Source organism: Cryptosporidium andersoni, assembly GCF_001865355.1.
Source record: "Cryptosporidium andersoni isolate 30847 chromosome Unknown contig_57, whole genome shotgun sequence".
Taxonomy (NCBI): Eukaryota; Apicomplexa; class Conoidasida; order Eucoccidiorida; family Cryptosporidiidae; genus Cryptosporidium; species Cryptosporidium andersoni.
The window spans coordinates 41,766-58,990 of record NW_027122842.1 but is presented as its reverse complement, the minus strand read 5'-3'; the positions used below and the strand labels follow the sequence as shown (position 1 = coordinate 58,990).

Genomic DNA, 17,225 nt, shown 5'->3' with positions numbered 1-17,225 from the left:
AATTTGGTTTACATCGATAATAACAACAGTATATCCTGAACCTACTACTTTAGGAACAGCTACTGGTCATACAAAATGTAAAGTTGATGAAACTAATTGTACTGGTAATGAAATGAGTCTAACTACACCACTACAACCAGGTAATCAAATAAAGATTGTAACTAGATTTGCACCTGAAAGTTCTAAATATATTCAGGAACTATTACCTACTATACCTGGAATACGTGGAGCAATTACAATGGGAGATGGAACTTATATGAGAGCAGCAGTATTATTTGCACAGTCTTCTGTATCTATTACTATATTTAATAATGTAGGAATTTTAATAGATAGTCATGCCATATATTTACCAGAAAATAAGGAATTAAATTACAATGGTATCGTACAAGTATTTATTGGTGTTACAAGCAATAATGAATTAGCAGCTTCAATTATGTATAATGGAAAAATTCTACAACTCTGTTCTATTCCATTATCAGGTATTTCATTAAAATCATTCCGTGTAGCTAGTGGATATATTGAGGGTATTACATCGAATTTTATTTATTCAAGTAATGGTTATCCAGCAGAAGGATACCCAGAACTTGTCAGTAAATCATCTCCTAATTCTGAAAGTTGTTATATATCTGTAAATGGTAAATGCTCTTCATATCAAGTTGTAGGTATAAATACTAATGGTTTAAGTAGTGGTATTTATAGTCTTATAGAGGCTACATATATTACATTACCTTTAACTATTCAATTTCTTGAAACATCATCAGGTAAAGAAGCTGTTGATATATATATAAGTACGAATGGTATAATTAAATTATCTAATATGTTGCAAAATGTATCAGTAAGTGGTGTTTTATCATCAACATGTATTTCTAATATCATGTTTAATGGCTTATATATGGTATTATCAGTAGATAGTGATAATGTATATTTAATATTATGCTCAAGATTAGTAGCAACAATACCTAATAGTGGTTTAGATGTATCATTAACTATAATATTTGATGAGAATATTAGTGGTATAACTAATATAATCTCAGGTTTCCCAGCATTTTCATTAGCTTGTGAGGAATCATTACAAATTGTAAATACAAATGATAATTATCTTACTGAATTTAATTTAACTAGCTTAGAATTTTCATCTCCTTGTAGTATGAATGGTTTATGTAGTGGTAGTACATGTTCTGGTAGTGCAGTAACAGATATATGTAATAAAGAATTATCTGATGGATTTGCAGTCTCAATTTCTGGAGTTGTTCAGCCTATTATTTCTTATCCCGAACAAACTATAGGTAATTCATTTCTATATTCTGATACTATTCAAATATTTAGTTTTATACAAGATAGTGGACTTGAAATATTTCAATTGATTATTACATATAATCAAATTGCATTAATTGATGTTAATACTGGTATAGGTGTTGGTGGTTCATTACCACTTGGTATGATATTAAATTTAGGATCTAAATATCGCATATGGATTGGATTTTATAATTCTAAAATTATTCCAATGGTTGAATTCCCTTATGGTTCAAATAAAAAGTATGTTATACATTCATTAACAAGTACTTTTGCTGATTGGCCACAGAGTATATCTCAAACATCTAATAACATAAAACCACTTTCAAAGATTATCCCTATTCTATTTGTTCAGAATCCATATACATATTCTATTGTATATTCAGATTCACTTTGGTATCCTTGGACTGGTGAATATATTGGACAAAATGAAGGTTCTGATAGTTGTACTTTAACAATGTTTGGATCATGTATTTCATCAACTATATATATGCCTGCAAATATAGATACAGTTTCAGATATTTATCTTGATATATATCTTCATAATTGGTCTAATAATGATGTTACAATCTATTTCAGGAATTCAGCTGGAGAATCTATAGTTACATTATCAATGTCATATACATCAATATTGTATGAGGGTAATAGAAGCTTTACTATGAGTAATTTTGTAGGAGATAAAATAAGTTTCACCCTATATAATCAAAATAGTCGAGTAATTAATATAAAATTAAATTACACAGTTGCTATAAGTATCTACATAAATGGACTAGTTAGAAGTACAATTTCTGCTCGTGGTAAGAAATTTAATCATATTACAACATCTAATATACCACCAATAAATGTTAGATTAGTAAGATCATCATTTAGTCATCAACCATATTGGCAAGCTCTTGCATATGCAAATGAAATAGCTAGATCAGAAATAGCATCAGGTGTTATTGGTTGTAGTCAAGACATCCCACTTTATGATTGGTATTCAGTATCAAATGAAATAGTTCCAGGATATGAAATACAATATTTATGTATGCCTAATCCAGATAAATATACTCTTATATTTAAATCAATGATTCCAGATTATGTTAATCAACAACTTGGGCAAGCCTTTAGGAATTTCCCTGGATTTTTACAAGCAATAGTTCTTTTAAATTATGATAAGGTTGCTTATACAGTTATTATTGCTAGAAATTATATTTCATTTTATAGTTCTGACTATAATGGTACAGCTTCTGATTATAGAAATTGTGCTGCTAAATTAATAACAGATAAATTAGAATTTGGAGATGAATATCAAATATTTATTACTGTTAATGGTAATAATATTTATACATATCAAAAAGATTTAAAGACAGGTGACATTGGTTTAATATGTGGTATACCATTTACATTATCATTTAATAGTGCTAAATATTTAGATCAAACTAATGGGAATTATGCAGTAGGTATTGGTGAATTCTTTGATTATGTTCCAAATAGTACAATTACTTCTAATAATGCTAATCAGTTATATCCATTAGGATTTGTAGAAGATAAATCAATTATATTATCATCTGGTTCACCTTTTTCTCTTGGTAATAGTATGAGTTTAAGTGTTAAATGTGATCATGAAATTTCTTTTGGTGGAATAAGTGGTGAACCTCAAATTCATATTAGTATAAAAGATAATAAAGTTGAAATTTCTAATTTAATAGAACAAGTAAAATCTATTGGTAAAATTCCAGACGAATGTAAATGTTTACTAAACTCAGATAAAATTATTCTTTCTATAGTAAGTCTTGAATATGGATATACTTTAGTAGTTTGTGGTAATATAATTGCATCTATTGATTCGAATGGTACATCTATTTATCAGATAGCTAGTGAAGAAGTTCTAACTGTCCATTTACGTCCTGATATTCGTCTTGCGGTTGCAACTAAATCTAATGTAAAAGAAATTCAAAATATATCAAGTGATTCCGATGAAACTACCAAAACTAATGATAATGATGATGATGTTGGTACTATAAAGTCAATACCAACAGAATTACCAAAAGAATTTAGAATTATTACAACACTATATGTTAAACCAAGTTACAAATAAACTATTGTTGGTAATGATATATTGTTGCAGTATTAAAATTTGTCTCACGAAGTAACTGTTACTACCTAGTAACAGCTTATATTCTTAATATTACATGATTTAAATAAATTATACTGCTACTAGAGATTTTATTTGCATTTTATTTAGTTCCTAAATAAGCTATTTACTTATTGAGTACAATTCTGACATATTGCAGAGTATGTAGAAATCGCAAAGATGAAACATACAGAAGATTAAAACAAGGTATTTGCTTCAAATTTTGTTACTTTTTTATTAGAGAAATATTTTGGTAAGGCCGGTACTATACTAGAGGAAACAACTAGTATTTAGAAAAGGGACTATTGCAAAGCTACCGTAAGTAGTTGAGTTAGCTTTGCAGCTAATTAATTTACTTATTGAAATTATAGGTAGATATCCAAAAGTAACTTGCATGGGCTTATGAAATTAAAATATTTTGAGCTTCTCTAAAAAAGTAAATATAATATTATCAAAATCTTATGCAAAGTCCTCAAATACTAGGAATTCTGAGCTTCATAATAGTATATCACTTAATATTTACTAAATAGTTCTGATGTTTTATAAAGATTGGAATCATACTGAAATTGCCACCATATGATGCTTTAGATGTATTGATACTATTGAGATTTAAAAAAAAAAAGTTTTAAGGATAATTCTATTTTCTAACAAAATATCTTGTCCTTTACTCAGAGGATCTATTTGCATCTCAAACTCTGATCTTAACACCAGAAATAATTACAAAGGAACTAAGAATAGAAACTTTACATAAATTAGCTAACCTTGGTAGTATTCAAAAACTTTTAGACTTCAAGTTTGAATGACTGTTACAAGCTTAAATACTGCTTATACTCCAAAGTGAAGACATAGAAATTGGTATAATCAATAGAATTTTTAAACTTTGAATCTTATTTATTAACTATGAAATTTTCAGAAAGCCCATAGTGCTAAACTGAAATGGTAAAGTCTAATAATCTCAAGTTACACTGCAAGGCTTATTCACTTTTTAAATCCTTTGAAATTGTTAAAGTTATTTCAAATGTAAAGATAATAATATTGTATAAGAAACTTGGATACATATATAATGAAGTGTAATTGCACCCAACTTCCTACAGGTGATATCTTAATATTTTAATTAGAAATAATGACCACTAGTAAGGAAATAATTTATAAATACGTTTTTTTCAAGTAGTTAAAGAGTTGGGTTTCATTAAATTTAAAGTCACCGATATATGTCTTGTAATCTTTATTTTTAAATAAAGATTAAACTGCAAACTTACTGATTTACTAGTAAAAATTAATTGCAAATAAAATATCTTTAAAAATAAAGGTACACTTTTATTCTAAAATAAGAATAATTTTTTTGTAAATATCTTCATTATAACAGTACTAGAAATTCTGTATTACTGCGTAAAACTAGTGTTAATAAAACTCCAACTTGAATAAAGGTAGATATTCACTTTCTTTTTGAATAGTTCTCTAACATTAAACCGCACTGAGATTTTAGATATCCCAATATATATTTTCATTCAATAAAAGCTAAACTATATATTTTAATTCATAAAATCTCTTTAATTCTTTTTAAATCTCCTTGTATATATTAGCTCTATTATATGAAGAATTGTGTCACTATTTTAAATGTGATATTGTTCAGTCGTGATAACAAGCCAAAATACAGTGTATCTATATATAAGCTCTCTTTAACTTCTAGCTAAAAACTTCATTATACAGAGTTCTACCAGTATACTGAAGATAAAACTTTCCTTAACGCGAAGATTAGCAGCTAAATTGTGATCTTAAACGTACTTGTGCTATTAATTACTAAAAACATTTATCTAAGAGTTATTACTAATCGAGTGTTCTCCAAAATTTTCTGCATATTTCAGTATGTACCTATGTAATATATTCTGTTGTTTTCTTAATATGAACTTTGGAACTTTAATTCCAGAATCTATACTATTCAAGTAGAATCTTTTAAACTAGTAAACTTTTGTGCAAAGCTATAGAAGTCATCTAAAGGGTCATGTTGCACTGATCTTAATTCTTTTAACTTAGCTACTCACTAGGCTTTACAATTATTTTCATAAAAAATACTGGAAAATTGTTTTTATTATATATAATCCAAAATAAATTGGTTTAACAGCTTATTTCAAGCTTCTTCATAATATCTGTGGGTAGGTGATAGACTTTAGTTAGTGTTGCAGCTGTTCTATAATTAGATGTTATCAGAAATGAAGGTATTCTCAGGACAATCATATGAACAAATATAAACTATATTTTGGATGTGTTATACGACACGAAATAATCTAATGTTTAGCTATTTTACTCTTGAGTATAATTTTTGGTCTATCCCCCTTGAGAGCTGCCAAATGTTTTCTTCTAAGTTAGTATGAGGAACTCAAAATATCTATATTAACAATCTCAATATTACTATTACTCCCATATTTCTGTATTTTTAATTAAATAAAAAGTAGGCAAGATATAACTAAATAGTTATAGCTTCCATTACAGAAGAACAAAAAAGGCATAAAAAAGAAGAATATGCATTCCCTTTCTGAAAATTAAATAGACAGTTATTTACAACCAAATTTACAAACTACAAATTTCAAATTATGTGTTAACTTTTTTGAGATAATAATATAGGTAATTGCATTTAAGGTGTTGTACTTGTCTACAGAACCCCCCCCCCCTCTAACTTTTATATATATTGAATAAAGTTTAAATTTCCTCAAAACTAGATTACAAAATTGATACTTCCGAAGCTCTATAATGGTTTATAGCTATAATGTTGCAACCTGTTACGTAATTATTACATAGCACTTCACTAGTAGCTGAAAGTAGAATTAGTAGAGCGCATATATCCAATAGTATATTTAAAGCCTAAATATAGTCAAGCTCATATAAAGTATCTAATTTAAATAAAGTAGAGTAGTACAACTAATAATATTCACCTCTTTATATCTTCACAAACTATTCAATTCTTGAGCATACATGGAGGCAATTCCACTGTGACCAACCAATATTCTGGGGATTACATCAATCCCATCGCTTGGGTCTAAACCATAAAATGAATCATTTTCTAAACGTTTAGAGACTAAAGTACTATACAACAACTTTGTAGCCGGATCCATCTTCTCCAAAATATTGCTATTTGCCAAGCTACCATTGGGTTTATCTACTATCTCAGTAGTGAACTTACACAAGGTATCAGGAAATTGTGTGCAGTGCTCATTACAAATCATTTCATCTATATCCAAATATACTGTTGACCATTCCCGTATTCCTAAATATATTTCATATTCAAAGCATGTCAAAATAATGGGGTGACGAATGTCATGCTCTTTAAGTACACAAGAAAAGAAGTATTCTAAACATCCAATATAACAAAATACCTGAATTCTTGGAAAATTTCCGAGTTTGACTTCATTTATTCCAGACATTGCAATGACAAGATATTCGATAGTATCTGTATTTATATAGTATTTATCCCTTCTTGTTCGTATTGACTTATATTTTTTTAACATTTTCCAAGTATTTGAACTCATATTTGGAGTTATAATTAAGCCAACTCTACTTGACATTAACTTGGCACTTTCTATCATATTGAAACGTTTCAAAATTAATCTTCCTAGCTCATTCTCTCTAAGTTTATCAATATGAATGCTATCATCACTTAGAGTACATGGATATATAGAGCAGCAACTACCATAAGTAACTGAAAATCTTTCTAAGAAACCGTTTCCGTTAAGTGCACTTTTTAAATACAAGTGAAATAGATATATTTTATGATTCAGCTGTTCTTTTGTATTACTTGATCGGAGTAGATCATAAATCTTATCAATGGACTCCTCTGAAAAAGAAGTAGATCTTATCTTCCTTCCAAAAATATTCACATGTGAAATATTAGTGCCACAACTAAGGGTTTTAGGAGCAACTAGTAAATATAAAGAAATATTAATCGAAGAAAGCTGGAGTTCTAGGAACTTTTCCAAAGAAGCGAAAGCTTCAGGTAGTTCCTGTGTGTCATCAGGGAAGAAAATATTATGTAAACCTAGATCATATGAAATGATTATATTATGCATTACATCACAATTTACTTTATTTAGTTGACTTCTTATTAAATCTCCCAACTTTCCAAGAACCATAGCACAGCATAAATTATTAGTTTCATTTGGGAAAACAAGCATTATAGGTATATCAAACTGATTTATACCTTGTAAGCATGAGTGCCCGAAGTGTACAAGAATATTAGCAGAACACTTCTTTATACCAAGTATATCTATGCAGCATGGTGGACTCAACAAGTCACTCAATACAACAATTTCTAGCTGCACCCCCCCGCTAAAAGACTGACTAGGATCAAACCCTCCACAGTATCCAAGAAGTCTCTTTTTGATTTGATATTCTATCGTAGGGGCAAATTTAACATCATCCGGAGCGAATTGAAGAGCAACCACTGTTTTCCCAGTTTTATTCACTCTTGGTTGGATCCAAGATGCTATTTCATCTAGATCTTTAAGTCTACAGAAACTATGATCCATTTTATATAGTATAAATTGATCAGTGTAACTCCAGTAGTGGCAAATCTAAACCTTAAAAGATCACTTTTGAACATAAACATCAGGTATCCATATACCGCCAATTCGAGACGCGAACGTTAGTGGATCTACAATAAGACGTTTTGTGTCTATTCGTGACATGAAAAGCTCATTACTGCAATTATCAAGCTACAAAATACTTCAAGCAAGGCTTCTCATGCAGACCAATGATGTCCTTTCACCAAGCTCAAGCGATATATTAAAGAAAGCAGGGAAAATTGTGGATCAACTTCTTCTTCAACCTGCAGCAAAATGTGAAGCTCCGGAAATACACCCCAAACTTACTTATACTAATAGCTCTGGTATTAGCATTTTAAATAGAGATGAAGATATGCTAGAGAAATATACAGCTTCTGCTGCAGATACTGACTCAACATCTGTCTTTATAGGCGCTTGCCAACAAATTCCAACTATAGATGTAATAAAACAATTAGCATCCAAAGTGAAAAGTAAATACTCAGATTCAAAAAATGAATTAGGTTTTCCAAATACAGTATCACTTGGTAAAGAAAATTATTCGGCTGCAAATGGTTCAATTATAAAGTCTAAGTCAGAATTCATTTCGACTCCATTATATCATATATGTTGCTCTAATATGTCAACTTCCAGAAATAGTCCAAGTGTCAATAACTCATGTGACTTGATAAAAGTAAATGATCATTTAGATAAGTTAAATAGAAGGGTTGAGTGCTTGAATATGAGTATTGATGATATCAAGAAGTTAGATAATACTGATTTGAATATTGAAGATTTTTCTAAAGAATACAAACTATCTGAGCGTCCTGAATGGATGTGCATCGATTATCAATATGAGTATACAAACGATGAATATAATGCAGCTATATTACAGCAAGAAAGAATTAAAATGTGGGTCTGTGATAATGCCAAACAGACATATTCTGATTTATCAGAAAATGGAGTCTCTGACCATGTACCATTTTCAGATTTAAACTATAACTTAAGTCCTAAAGTGGACTTATCAAATAGAACTTCTACTTTACTACCAACTACAAGTGCTCTGTCAACAACAACATCTGGAGTAGTATCAGTACTTCCATATACAAATTATAAAGTTTGTAAAAAGACATCTATAAAAATGGAGCCTACTCTAAACAAATATACTAGTTATATGGGAAGAGGTATGAATGTAAAATTCTGCGATCTATCTTCCGCTAGCACTGATATACCAATGAAAATAAGCAAAACTAAAAATCTACAATATATAAAAGTAGGTAACTCTTTGAGAAGATCTATAAATGTTGTATCTTATGTTGATGACTTACGAAATATTGTATACTCTTGTAACTTGGGCTTGAAAGGTGATTATATTACACACCATAAATTAATGAATAATTGCAAAAATGCATCCTCGCAACCCATTAGAATGTTGCATCATCGAAGAAGTTCAAAGAATATAGGTATTGAGTGTAGAGAAAATTCAAATATCATGATAATAGAAGTTGACAGTATTACAGTACCAAAATATACCTTGGGGCATAATCACTTTATGAAGAATTATCAAGCGGATTATAAGGGATCTTCAAAATATACCCAATTATCTTGTAGAGACTGCTCGTGGGATATAATAAATTACTGCTTTACACAATAAAAGTAAGGATTTATAACAATTAAAACGGTAATAATGACTATTTTTTACTGGATTCCTAAAGCTAAATATTTTGAGTTTTTAAAAACAAAGCTTTTAGATGGCCTTCCAACTAAATTACTTTTTTTAATTGTACTTTTAATATTTTCTAGGGCTATCACTACCTGATTTTAAATATTGAAGTCTCTTATTAAACACCAACTTTATTAAACTTATATTTATTTGAATAATTATTCAGCAATTTCGCAATCTTAGTATCATGTAGATATCTTTATTATTTCAAGAATAGGTAATTAAAACTTAAAATTCAAAACTAGACAAGTTATTTCTTGGGGTATAATTTCTTAACTTTCAATATCTACTCAATTAACTATTGTTTAATGTTTTAAATACACATGTTCTCCGAAAATTTAACAACGAATATTTTATTGACATTATGTGGAAATGTGGGCACTAGATTTTATATTTTAAAGTACTATTAGTGTGGAGACTTTGAGCTAGTGAATTAATCAAAATAAATTTAATGAGGGATTTTCTACTTGGTAGAAAAAGTTTCCTAACTGTACAATATCAAATTTAATGTAATTTTGTGGTGTAGTATATTGAAGACGAAAACAAGAGATTAACTGGGATTATTCTCTTTTTTTTATATTGCAAGCTCAATATAGTACTTTTCAATATCATCTTTATTTGTTCGAATAGTAGACTACTGTTACAAGTATATAGAAAAACACTTCTTCGTATAAAAATCCTGTTTTATACCTTTGATCTAATTATTATTTGATACTGTTTTTAGTATGAGAGTTAGCTATACAATTCAAATTTGCACAAATGATTGAAAAGTACTATAATAAAATGACTTCTTTGATATAACTTTAACAAATATATCCTAATAATACAACCAATATTATGTAAATTTTTCGACAAGGTTGTAAATTTCTTACTTCCAATAGAAGTGGGGTACTTTGGTAAGTTTAGTTAATATTTAATTGAATAAAACTATTGAGTTTATTTAATAGTTTTAATTTAGCAATACGTTAGACAATAAAGCAATATATTAGTAGAATATTTCTCAGATACGAAACTTATTACTGGAGAGCTACTAGTATAAATATAGTGATAATTTATCTCTGCAGTTAAAACTACCAATACCAATTGTTAAAACTAATCTTATAAACCTTGAACAGTAGATAGAAAAGAACTACTATATATCCTAACGAAGAGAATATATAAAGATTGGTGCTTAATTAAGTTTATTAATATTAATTTAGAGTTTTACTATGAAGTCTGGGTTATATTATATATAAATGTGACAATCTTTTAAGAGTAGACTCCTCGTGTCTTAAGCTCGAGGATCATAATAACTTCACAGCAACCAAAAAGTACATTAATTAATCAAGTCTTAGATTGTTTTCTTCCCTTATTTAGTGATAATGAATATATATATTAACATTCAATTTTTGTTTATTACTTTGAATGGGAACTTTATAGATTATAAATTTACTTCTAATTTTACTAGATCAAGGTAACAGTTTTAATCTCAGAATTGGAGTCTATATATTACTCTATATTAAATATTTATTATTCTCTACTAAAAAAAAATAATATTTTATATGTAGTTGGAAAATAAGTTATTGATAATCCTTATGAGTTACAATATAGTCGGTGTTTGGAAATATAATTATTTAAATGTTTTTGAGCTGTAAGCTAGCCAGTGCCACAATATTGCAGAAGTATGATCTTGATAGTTATCTATAATTGGGTCAGTCAATTTAAAAATTTTTGTGTTATTAACTAAAAGGAGCTGTGTGATAATTAAACTGGTTCGTTAACTTAGTGTAATACCAAAGCTAGTATTAAAACAACAAAGTATAAACATAATTAACTGACTTAAATCTAAGTTGAAGAATAAGTTGATAACTTGAACTATAACTATTAAAAGCTGGCTTGTATATATTCCAATATTCACTCCTTTAACAATATAAAATACTAGACCTAAGTAAGGTCTCCAGTATTACTTCAGTGTATCTCATCCTCAAGATCTTTATGTTTCACTGAAATTTAAAGCTACTGTAAAAATTTTAGATGGAACCAAAAGTGATGTGTCTATCATGAAACTATTGGTAACTTTCTAATGTATATTAATATAATTAAGGTAAGTTATTAAGGGGTCATTTTTAGATTAGATTGTTGACTCGATATTCTATTTGGGGAAATTCCCAATACTTGATTAGACTAGTAGTTTGTACAAAAGGGTACTGGCAATTAATTAGTAGCATTATACACTCTTTTAGCTTAATGGTTTCTTTTATATGAAAATCCTCTAGATATCTCCTTTTTTCAACAAGTAATTAAATTCTAGATTTAGGGACAAAATATTAAATTGAGAGATGCTTGATAATATATTTCTCTGCTCTACATATCTATAACTAATAGTGAGTTCATTATTTTGAAACTGAAAATTAATAAAAATATTTAGTGCACTAATTAGCTTACTTTACAAAAACACTTCACGCCTCACTCGCTATGCAAATACCCTATTTTACCTATTATAGTCTATTAAACTATAGGCTTTTGAGCTATTTTTGAGTTATTCTCTCATTACCCATATAAATTCAATAACTTTGGAAATTAAAGATTAGTGTTTATCCAACTAATGGATCGAGCTTTCTTTCTCACTTTCCCTTCTTCGTAATATTTATAATAGATCTAAACTTCTACTAATTAATAAATTTGTAAGCAAATAAACCATCTCTTAGGCTTCAAAAAGATATATAAATATTTCTTTCCAGAGAGTTCCTGTAATATCAAATACATAGTTTTTAGAGATTACTCAGCCGAGATGTTTGCTTAGCTAAAACGATAGTTATCTTGCCATTGTAGCTATTATCAAGATCCTTGTTCCTATTGTAATGTATAAATTTCTCTAAATATATCCTTCGTAATGACAATATTAAATACTTTATTGTGGTTAATTTATAATCATCAGAATATGTTGAGAAAGCTATTAAATCTCAAAATCCCACTGTAAATTAATAGATCAACCCTTATAATATATTATGACTCGAGTAAATAGAGTATAAACATACTTGCCTTCGACATTCTTATTATTTAACCCCTATATTACAAGAATCCTTAATTCATGCACTCAATTATTCATATTGAGGCTAAGCTAGTTGGCGCTATACTATCCACACACTCTGCAAAAAGTACGCTGACCTGTCTCTTCTACTAAAATTTTAAGCGGGAATAGATATAAAGTTGTTGCAATCTAGGTTCTATCTACGCTCATTAGGCGCCTTATTTGGACTCTAAGTACACAATGTATAGATGTGTAATATCTAGGGGACAGATACATATCTCCCTATACAGGAAATAGGTAGTTTAAGGAATTTAATGTGTACACATTGGTGATTAGCGTCGTGTAAGCTATGGGTCTAGGAATGTGGGATCTAGCGTACTGAAGTCTAGACAAAGCGCTGAGAGAGTCACTTATAAACATTGTACTAGTCCATTTAAACAGGAGAATTATTTACTACTAAGTAGAAATGTTTACATCGAAATATTGAAATTTGGAAGTACTGTTGTTATGACTGAAAGAGAAACTTTGAGGGCTGTAAATGAAGAACATTTTAGAATAAGAAATTTGGAGTAACAACGACAATTAATTCGTTGTTTGTGAGCACTTAAACGGAATCAGAAAAATAAAGACTATTCTTCAAGGAGTAACCAATATAATACCCTGAGATTGAGAAGTTTCTGTACTTGTCTGTTATATGAGTGATAGAAAGTTGGGGAGTTTGTCAAGTAATAGGAGATTACAAAGAACAATGAGTTCATTTAGAAATAACCAAGATTGTGGCCTTATTACTAATGATTTTGCCTCTTTTGAGTTAAATTCTAATGACCTATATAGATCTGATAATGCTCATTGTTCTATATCAAATTCATTGTCTTCAATTACTGATACAAGAAATCGCGACTATATACCAGAAGAGTTTAACAGCTTTGGTATGGGAAAGAACAATAGCCATAATGGACTTGGCGTAGAACATGTCAAATCTAGTATAGCTCAAGATATTTCTAATAGAGATAGCATTTTTCATTCTTCAGGAAGTGGTTCACTATTGTGGGATAGACAATCTGATATTCCTCTAGTACTTGAACAATTTAGTTCGAAGTCTGCATTTGAAATACACGAAGATCAGGATCCACGACCTAAATCAATGAACTATAGTGGTGATAACTTAGGTGATAGGAGCTTGTGCTTATGGGATTACTCAAATTATACCTCAGGTTCGTTTTTCAGTAGTTACCCAGTTGATAGCAATATATCTCTGGAACCTAGGGTATACAAAGATAAATTTGACTATGGAGTACATAATTGGATGGGAAATAATGACAACTCTAGCAATGAAGATACCAAGAATAAGGATTCAGCATTCTACTGGAGTAACGGTAATCACCAACAAATAGAACAATCTCATGAGATTAGGGGAATTGGAAGATTAACTCAAAGGGAATATGAAGATAGTTCTAGAGAGATACGTATTAGCAATGAGGCATATATGAATGGAAATCAATACTTTAGGCAACGGAATTACAATATTGTACATGGTTGTGACTATGACAAGACTAACACAAAGGGAACCAAATATTCCAGTGATAAACTGTCAAGCACAGCTTTCACTGAGGATAATTTGAAATCTAGAAATATGGGTGATATGGGTACTTCACCTTTAAATGACTACTCAGTTTTTAATAGAAATAGGTTCTATATGTCTGGGGCAGAAAGAGATCTAAACACTCAAGGATTTATTAGTGATATGACTCCTTTGGGGAGTAATACCCCTATAACACGACAATTACAGATGAGTGGATTTAATAGAGATTTGTATTCACAATTCAATTATTTTACTAATGATGAATATATAAAAATTAACCAGTTCAATAGGTCTGTGTTTGCTGATAGTCCTCAGAGCAGTAGTACTTCGGATGCAATTTTGAATATACAAAGAGATGGCTTTGGTTCAAATATCAACAATAAGACAATAATGCAACAGGGAGAAATGAACAACTTTACTAAAAAAAGTGGAGTTGGCAATTTTAGTGTGGATAATATTGCAACTTTAGATAAAAGTATTTATCCACTTATGGGTCACTTTCCACTTAAAAGTGCACTGTCTACAGGTGAATATCTAAGCGATTATATTGATCACTACCAACAACCCTCAACAATAAATAAGGGGAATCATATTAATTTCCAACATACTCCTCACTGGAGAAGTGTTGATATAGAGGCTAGTGACAATTTTAACAAAAATAAGCACAATTTAGCTTTTACATGCAAGGGAAGTGAGCAGACATCTATAAGTATTCAAGATTCTAAAATATTACTACCAATAAAGGTATCTTCTAGGGGATCCAACAATTCTAGGCTTCCGCCTCCACCACCTCCAGTACCTTCAGTAGGAATGTGGAGATCTCAATTTAATAATACATCTTTATACTCAAATGCTGCAACATGTAAGAACTTACCAGTGAGTAGCTTGCAACAGTTCAGACAGCAACAATCTGCATATTATTCAAATTCTCTATCTGTAAGCAATACTCACAAGAAAAATCCTAATTCTATGAAAATTGGATATCAGTGTAGCACTAATTATTCATTAAATTCGAAACAAAATTCTTCTACAATACCTCTTCCTTTACCAGAGATATACAATAAAATAGAACTCAATAGCAGTGTTTCACCTAAAATAGCTAAGAAACGTAGTAATTCCAATCAGTCACAAAATTTGCGAAAAGATGGAGTCTTACCAAGTGATAATTCGGTATCAGCGAATAAATTGGGGGGACTGAATGGCAACAGGAGTGTAGTATCCCCTACTGCAGTGTCAATTAATAATGGCCTGAATTTACCTAAAGTCTTACCATCTGGAGATGATAGCAATTTAATTTTGTCCCAATCAACTACTCCCTCTACAATTGCTGCATTGTGGGCTAAAGCTATGAGTAAAACAGGTGGGCGCAATAGTTTCAACAATAGATTTCAGAAGAGCAACTCGGGATCTAGTGCTTTTAATACTGAGAATCATGAGACTGGTGCATACGAGACAGAGATCATAACATGTGCAAGATATTCTTCCTTTTTGCGAAATAATTCAGGTAGGCTGCACTGGCTTAGAGTAATGTATCACTACTTAGACACTGTTGAAATTGGTGAAATTCGAAACCAAAATAGAGGGAATAAAGCTATTCGAATGGTTGCAATGGATGATATTGCGATTGAAGCTATTTCTAGGTCTTTTGATCCTTCTGAATGCGCCTATTGGTCAGAACCTGAAAATGGGGCTTTTGCTCACAAAAATATCAGATTGGCTTTAGCACACAAGGTAGGTCATCGCACTGTGGCAAATCCACAAAATTATGTGACACAAATCTTAACTGCCTCTTTAGATCGTGCTGTTTCTACATTGTTAAATACATTGAGGGCTATTGATGATAGAGTTAGGTGGATGTCTAGTGGCGTTAGTAGTAAAGGTGGAACGATTCCTGGAGGTACTTCTAGTATAAATAATAAAATAATAGGAGGTGATGCCATAGCAGAAAACACATCCAGACAACATTCTGCTAAAGGACTTTCATTTGGTGGTGAATCTGCTGGTGTTAATCATGGTAATAACACAAATAGTGCCTTTCCAGGCAGAGTCTTCACTGTTGGAGTAAGAGAAGCCATGAGGTGTCTACGACATAAGAAATTACAGGCACTAATTGTTGCACCCGATATTGAAGGTGGTGATATTGAGGGAGGATTAAGACATCATGTTATACATATACTTATGCAAGCCCAAGAATTTAATATCCCCGTTATTTTTGCCCTAAATAGACATAGAATTGGACGAGCAATGGGTAAACATATGAGGATGAGTGTATTGGGCTTATTATCAACTCGTGGTGTTGAGAGACAGTTCCAAACAGTGGCACATACTGCGAAGGTATTGCAAAGGTTGTATAATTTCTGTATAGAGCATGGTTTGCAACCTAATGAAGACACATTTAAGAAACTTTCAATATCAATTAACAACTACTCCAACTGATAGTATATAAGATATATTATTAAGATAATACTCAACTAAACCAAGCCATTTTTTTTACAAGTGGATGTTTCCCAATAATACCACTTTGATCTTGTTAGATAGCTAGATGGGTTTCTATATTAAGTATCTGGGATTTGGAAGTGATTATTTAATATTAATTTATTTTTATTCATTATCTTCCCTATTGCATTATTTAGAGGGGATAATGTAGATTGAATTAGTCAGATTAGGAACTTTCCTCTTGCACATTTCATGTATTTTGCAAGTGTTTCAATATTTTTGGGGTTTAGGGAATATATTCTTCCAATTGTTCAACCAATTGAAGTGGGTACTACTTTCGTCTTATTCTTTGGAGTTAAGTAAATAATGTCCATGTCATTCATTTTTTACTTCGACAATAAATAAGTTAAGGAATAGTCTGTTTGCTTGAACCTTAATTCTTTCGAAAGTGTAAGTGGTGTGGGTTTTAAGTTTTTGTAGTTATTGCACAATTAAAGTTCCTCTTGGAGTGAATTTAGTGCACAGTTCTGGGG

The 17,225-nt window shown here is 30.2% G+C and overlaps 4 protein-coding genes across 4 annotated transcripts; 3 read left to right on the top strand and 1 right to left on the bottom strand.

Annotated features, from left to right (window-relative positions):
- Positions 1 to 112: 112 nt before the first annotated feature.
- On the top strand, positions 113 to 3,373 carry cand_000240 (uncharacterized protein; the record flags this gene model as incomplete). The annotated part of the gene is made up of 1 exon (XM_067210274.1): positions 113 to 3,373. One exon carries the CDS (start codon positions 113 to 115, stop codon positions 3,371 to 3,373), a length of 3,261 nt encoding a protein of 1,086 aa, XP_067068478.1.
- A 2,978-nt stretch (positions 3,374 to 6,351) lies between these two features.
- cand_000230 (uncharacterized protein) lies at positions 6,352 to 7,929 on the bottom strand (the record flags this gene model as incomplete). The annotated part of the gene is made up of 1 exon (XM_067210273.1): positions 6,352 to 7,929. One exon carries the CDS (start codon positions 7,927 to 7,929, stop codon positions 6,352 to 6,354), a length of 1,578 nt encoding a protein of 525 aa, XP_067068477.1.
- Positions 7,930 to 8,086: 157 nt separating this feature from the next.
- On the top strand, positions 8,087 to 9,595 carry cand_000220 (uncharacterized protein; the record flags this gene model as incomplete). Its single annotated transcript, XM_067210272.1, has 1 exon — positions 8,087 to 9,595. The coding sequence occupies one exon, from the start codon at positions 8,087 to 8,089 to the stop codon at positions 9,593 to 9,595; it is 1,509 nt and encodes a 502-aa protein (XP_067068476.1).
- A 3,773-nt stretch (positions 9,596 to 13,368) lies between these two features.
- On the top strand, positions 13,369 to 16,692 carry cand_000210 (ribosomal protein L7AE domain-containing protein; the record flags this gene model as incomplete). Its single annotated transcript, XM_067210271.1, has 1 exon — positions 13,369 to 16,692. One exon carries the CDS (start codon positions 13,369 to 13,371, stop codon positions 16,690 to 16,692), a length of 3,324 nt encoding a protein of 1,107 aa, XP_067068475.1.
- Between the last annotated feature and the right edge of the window lie 533 nt (positions 16,693 to 17,225).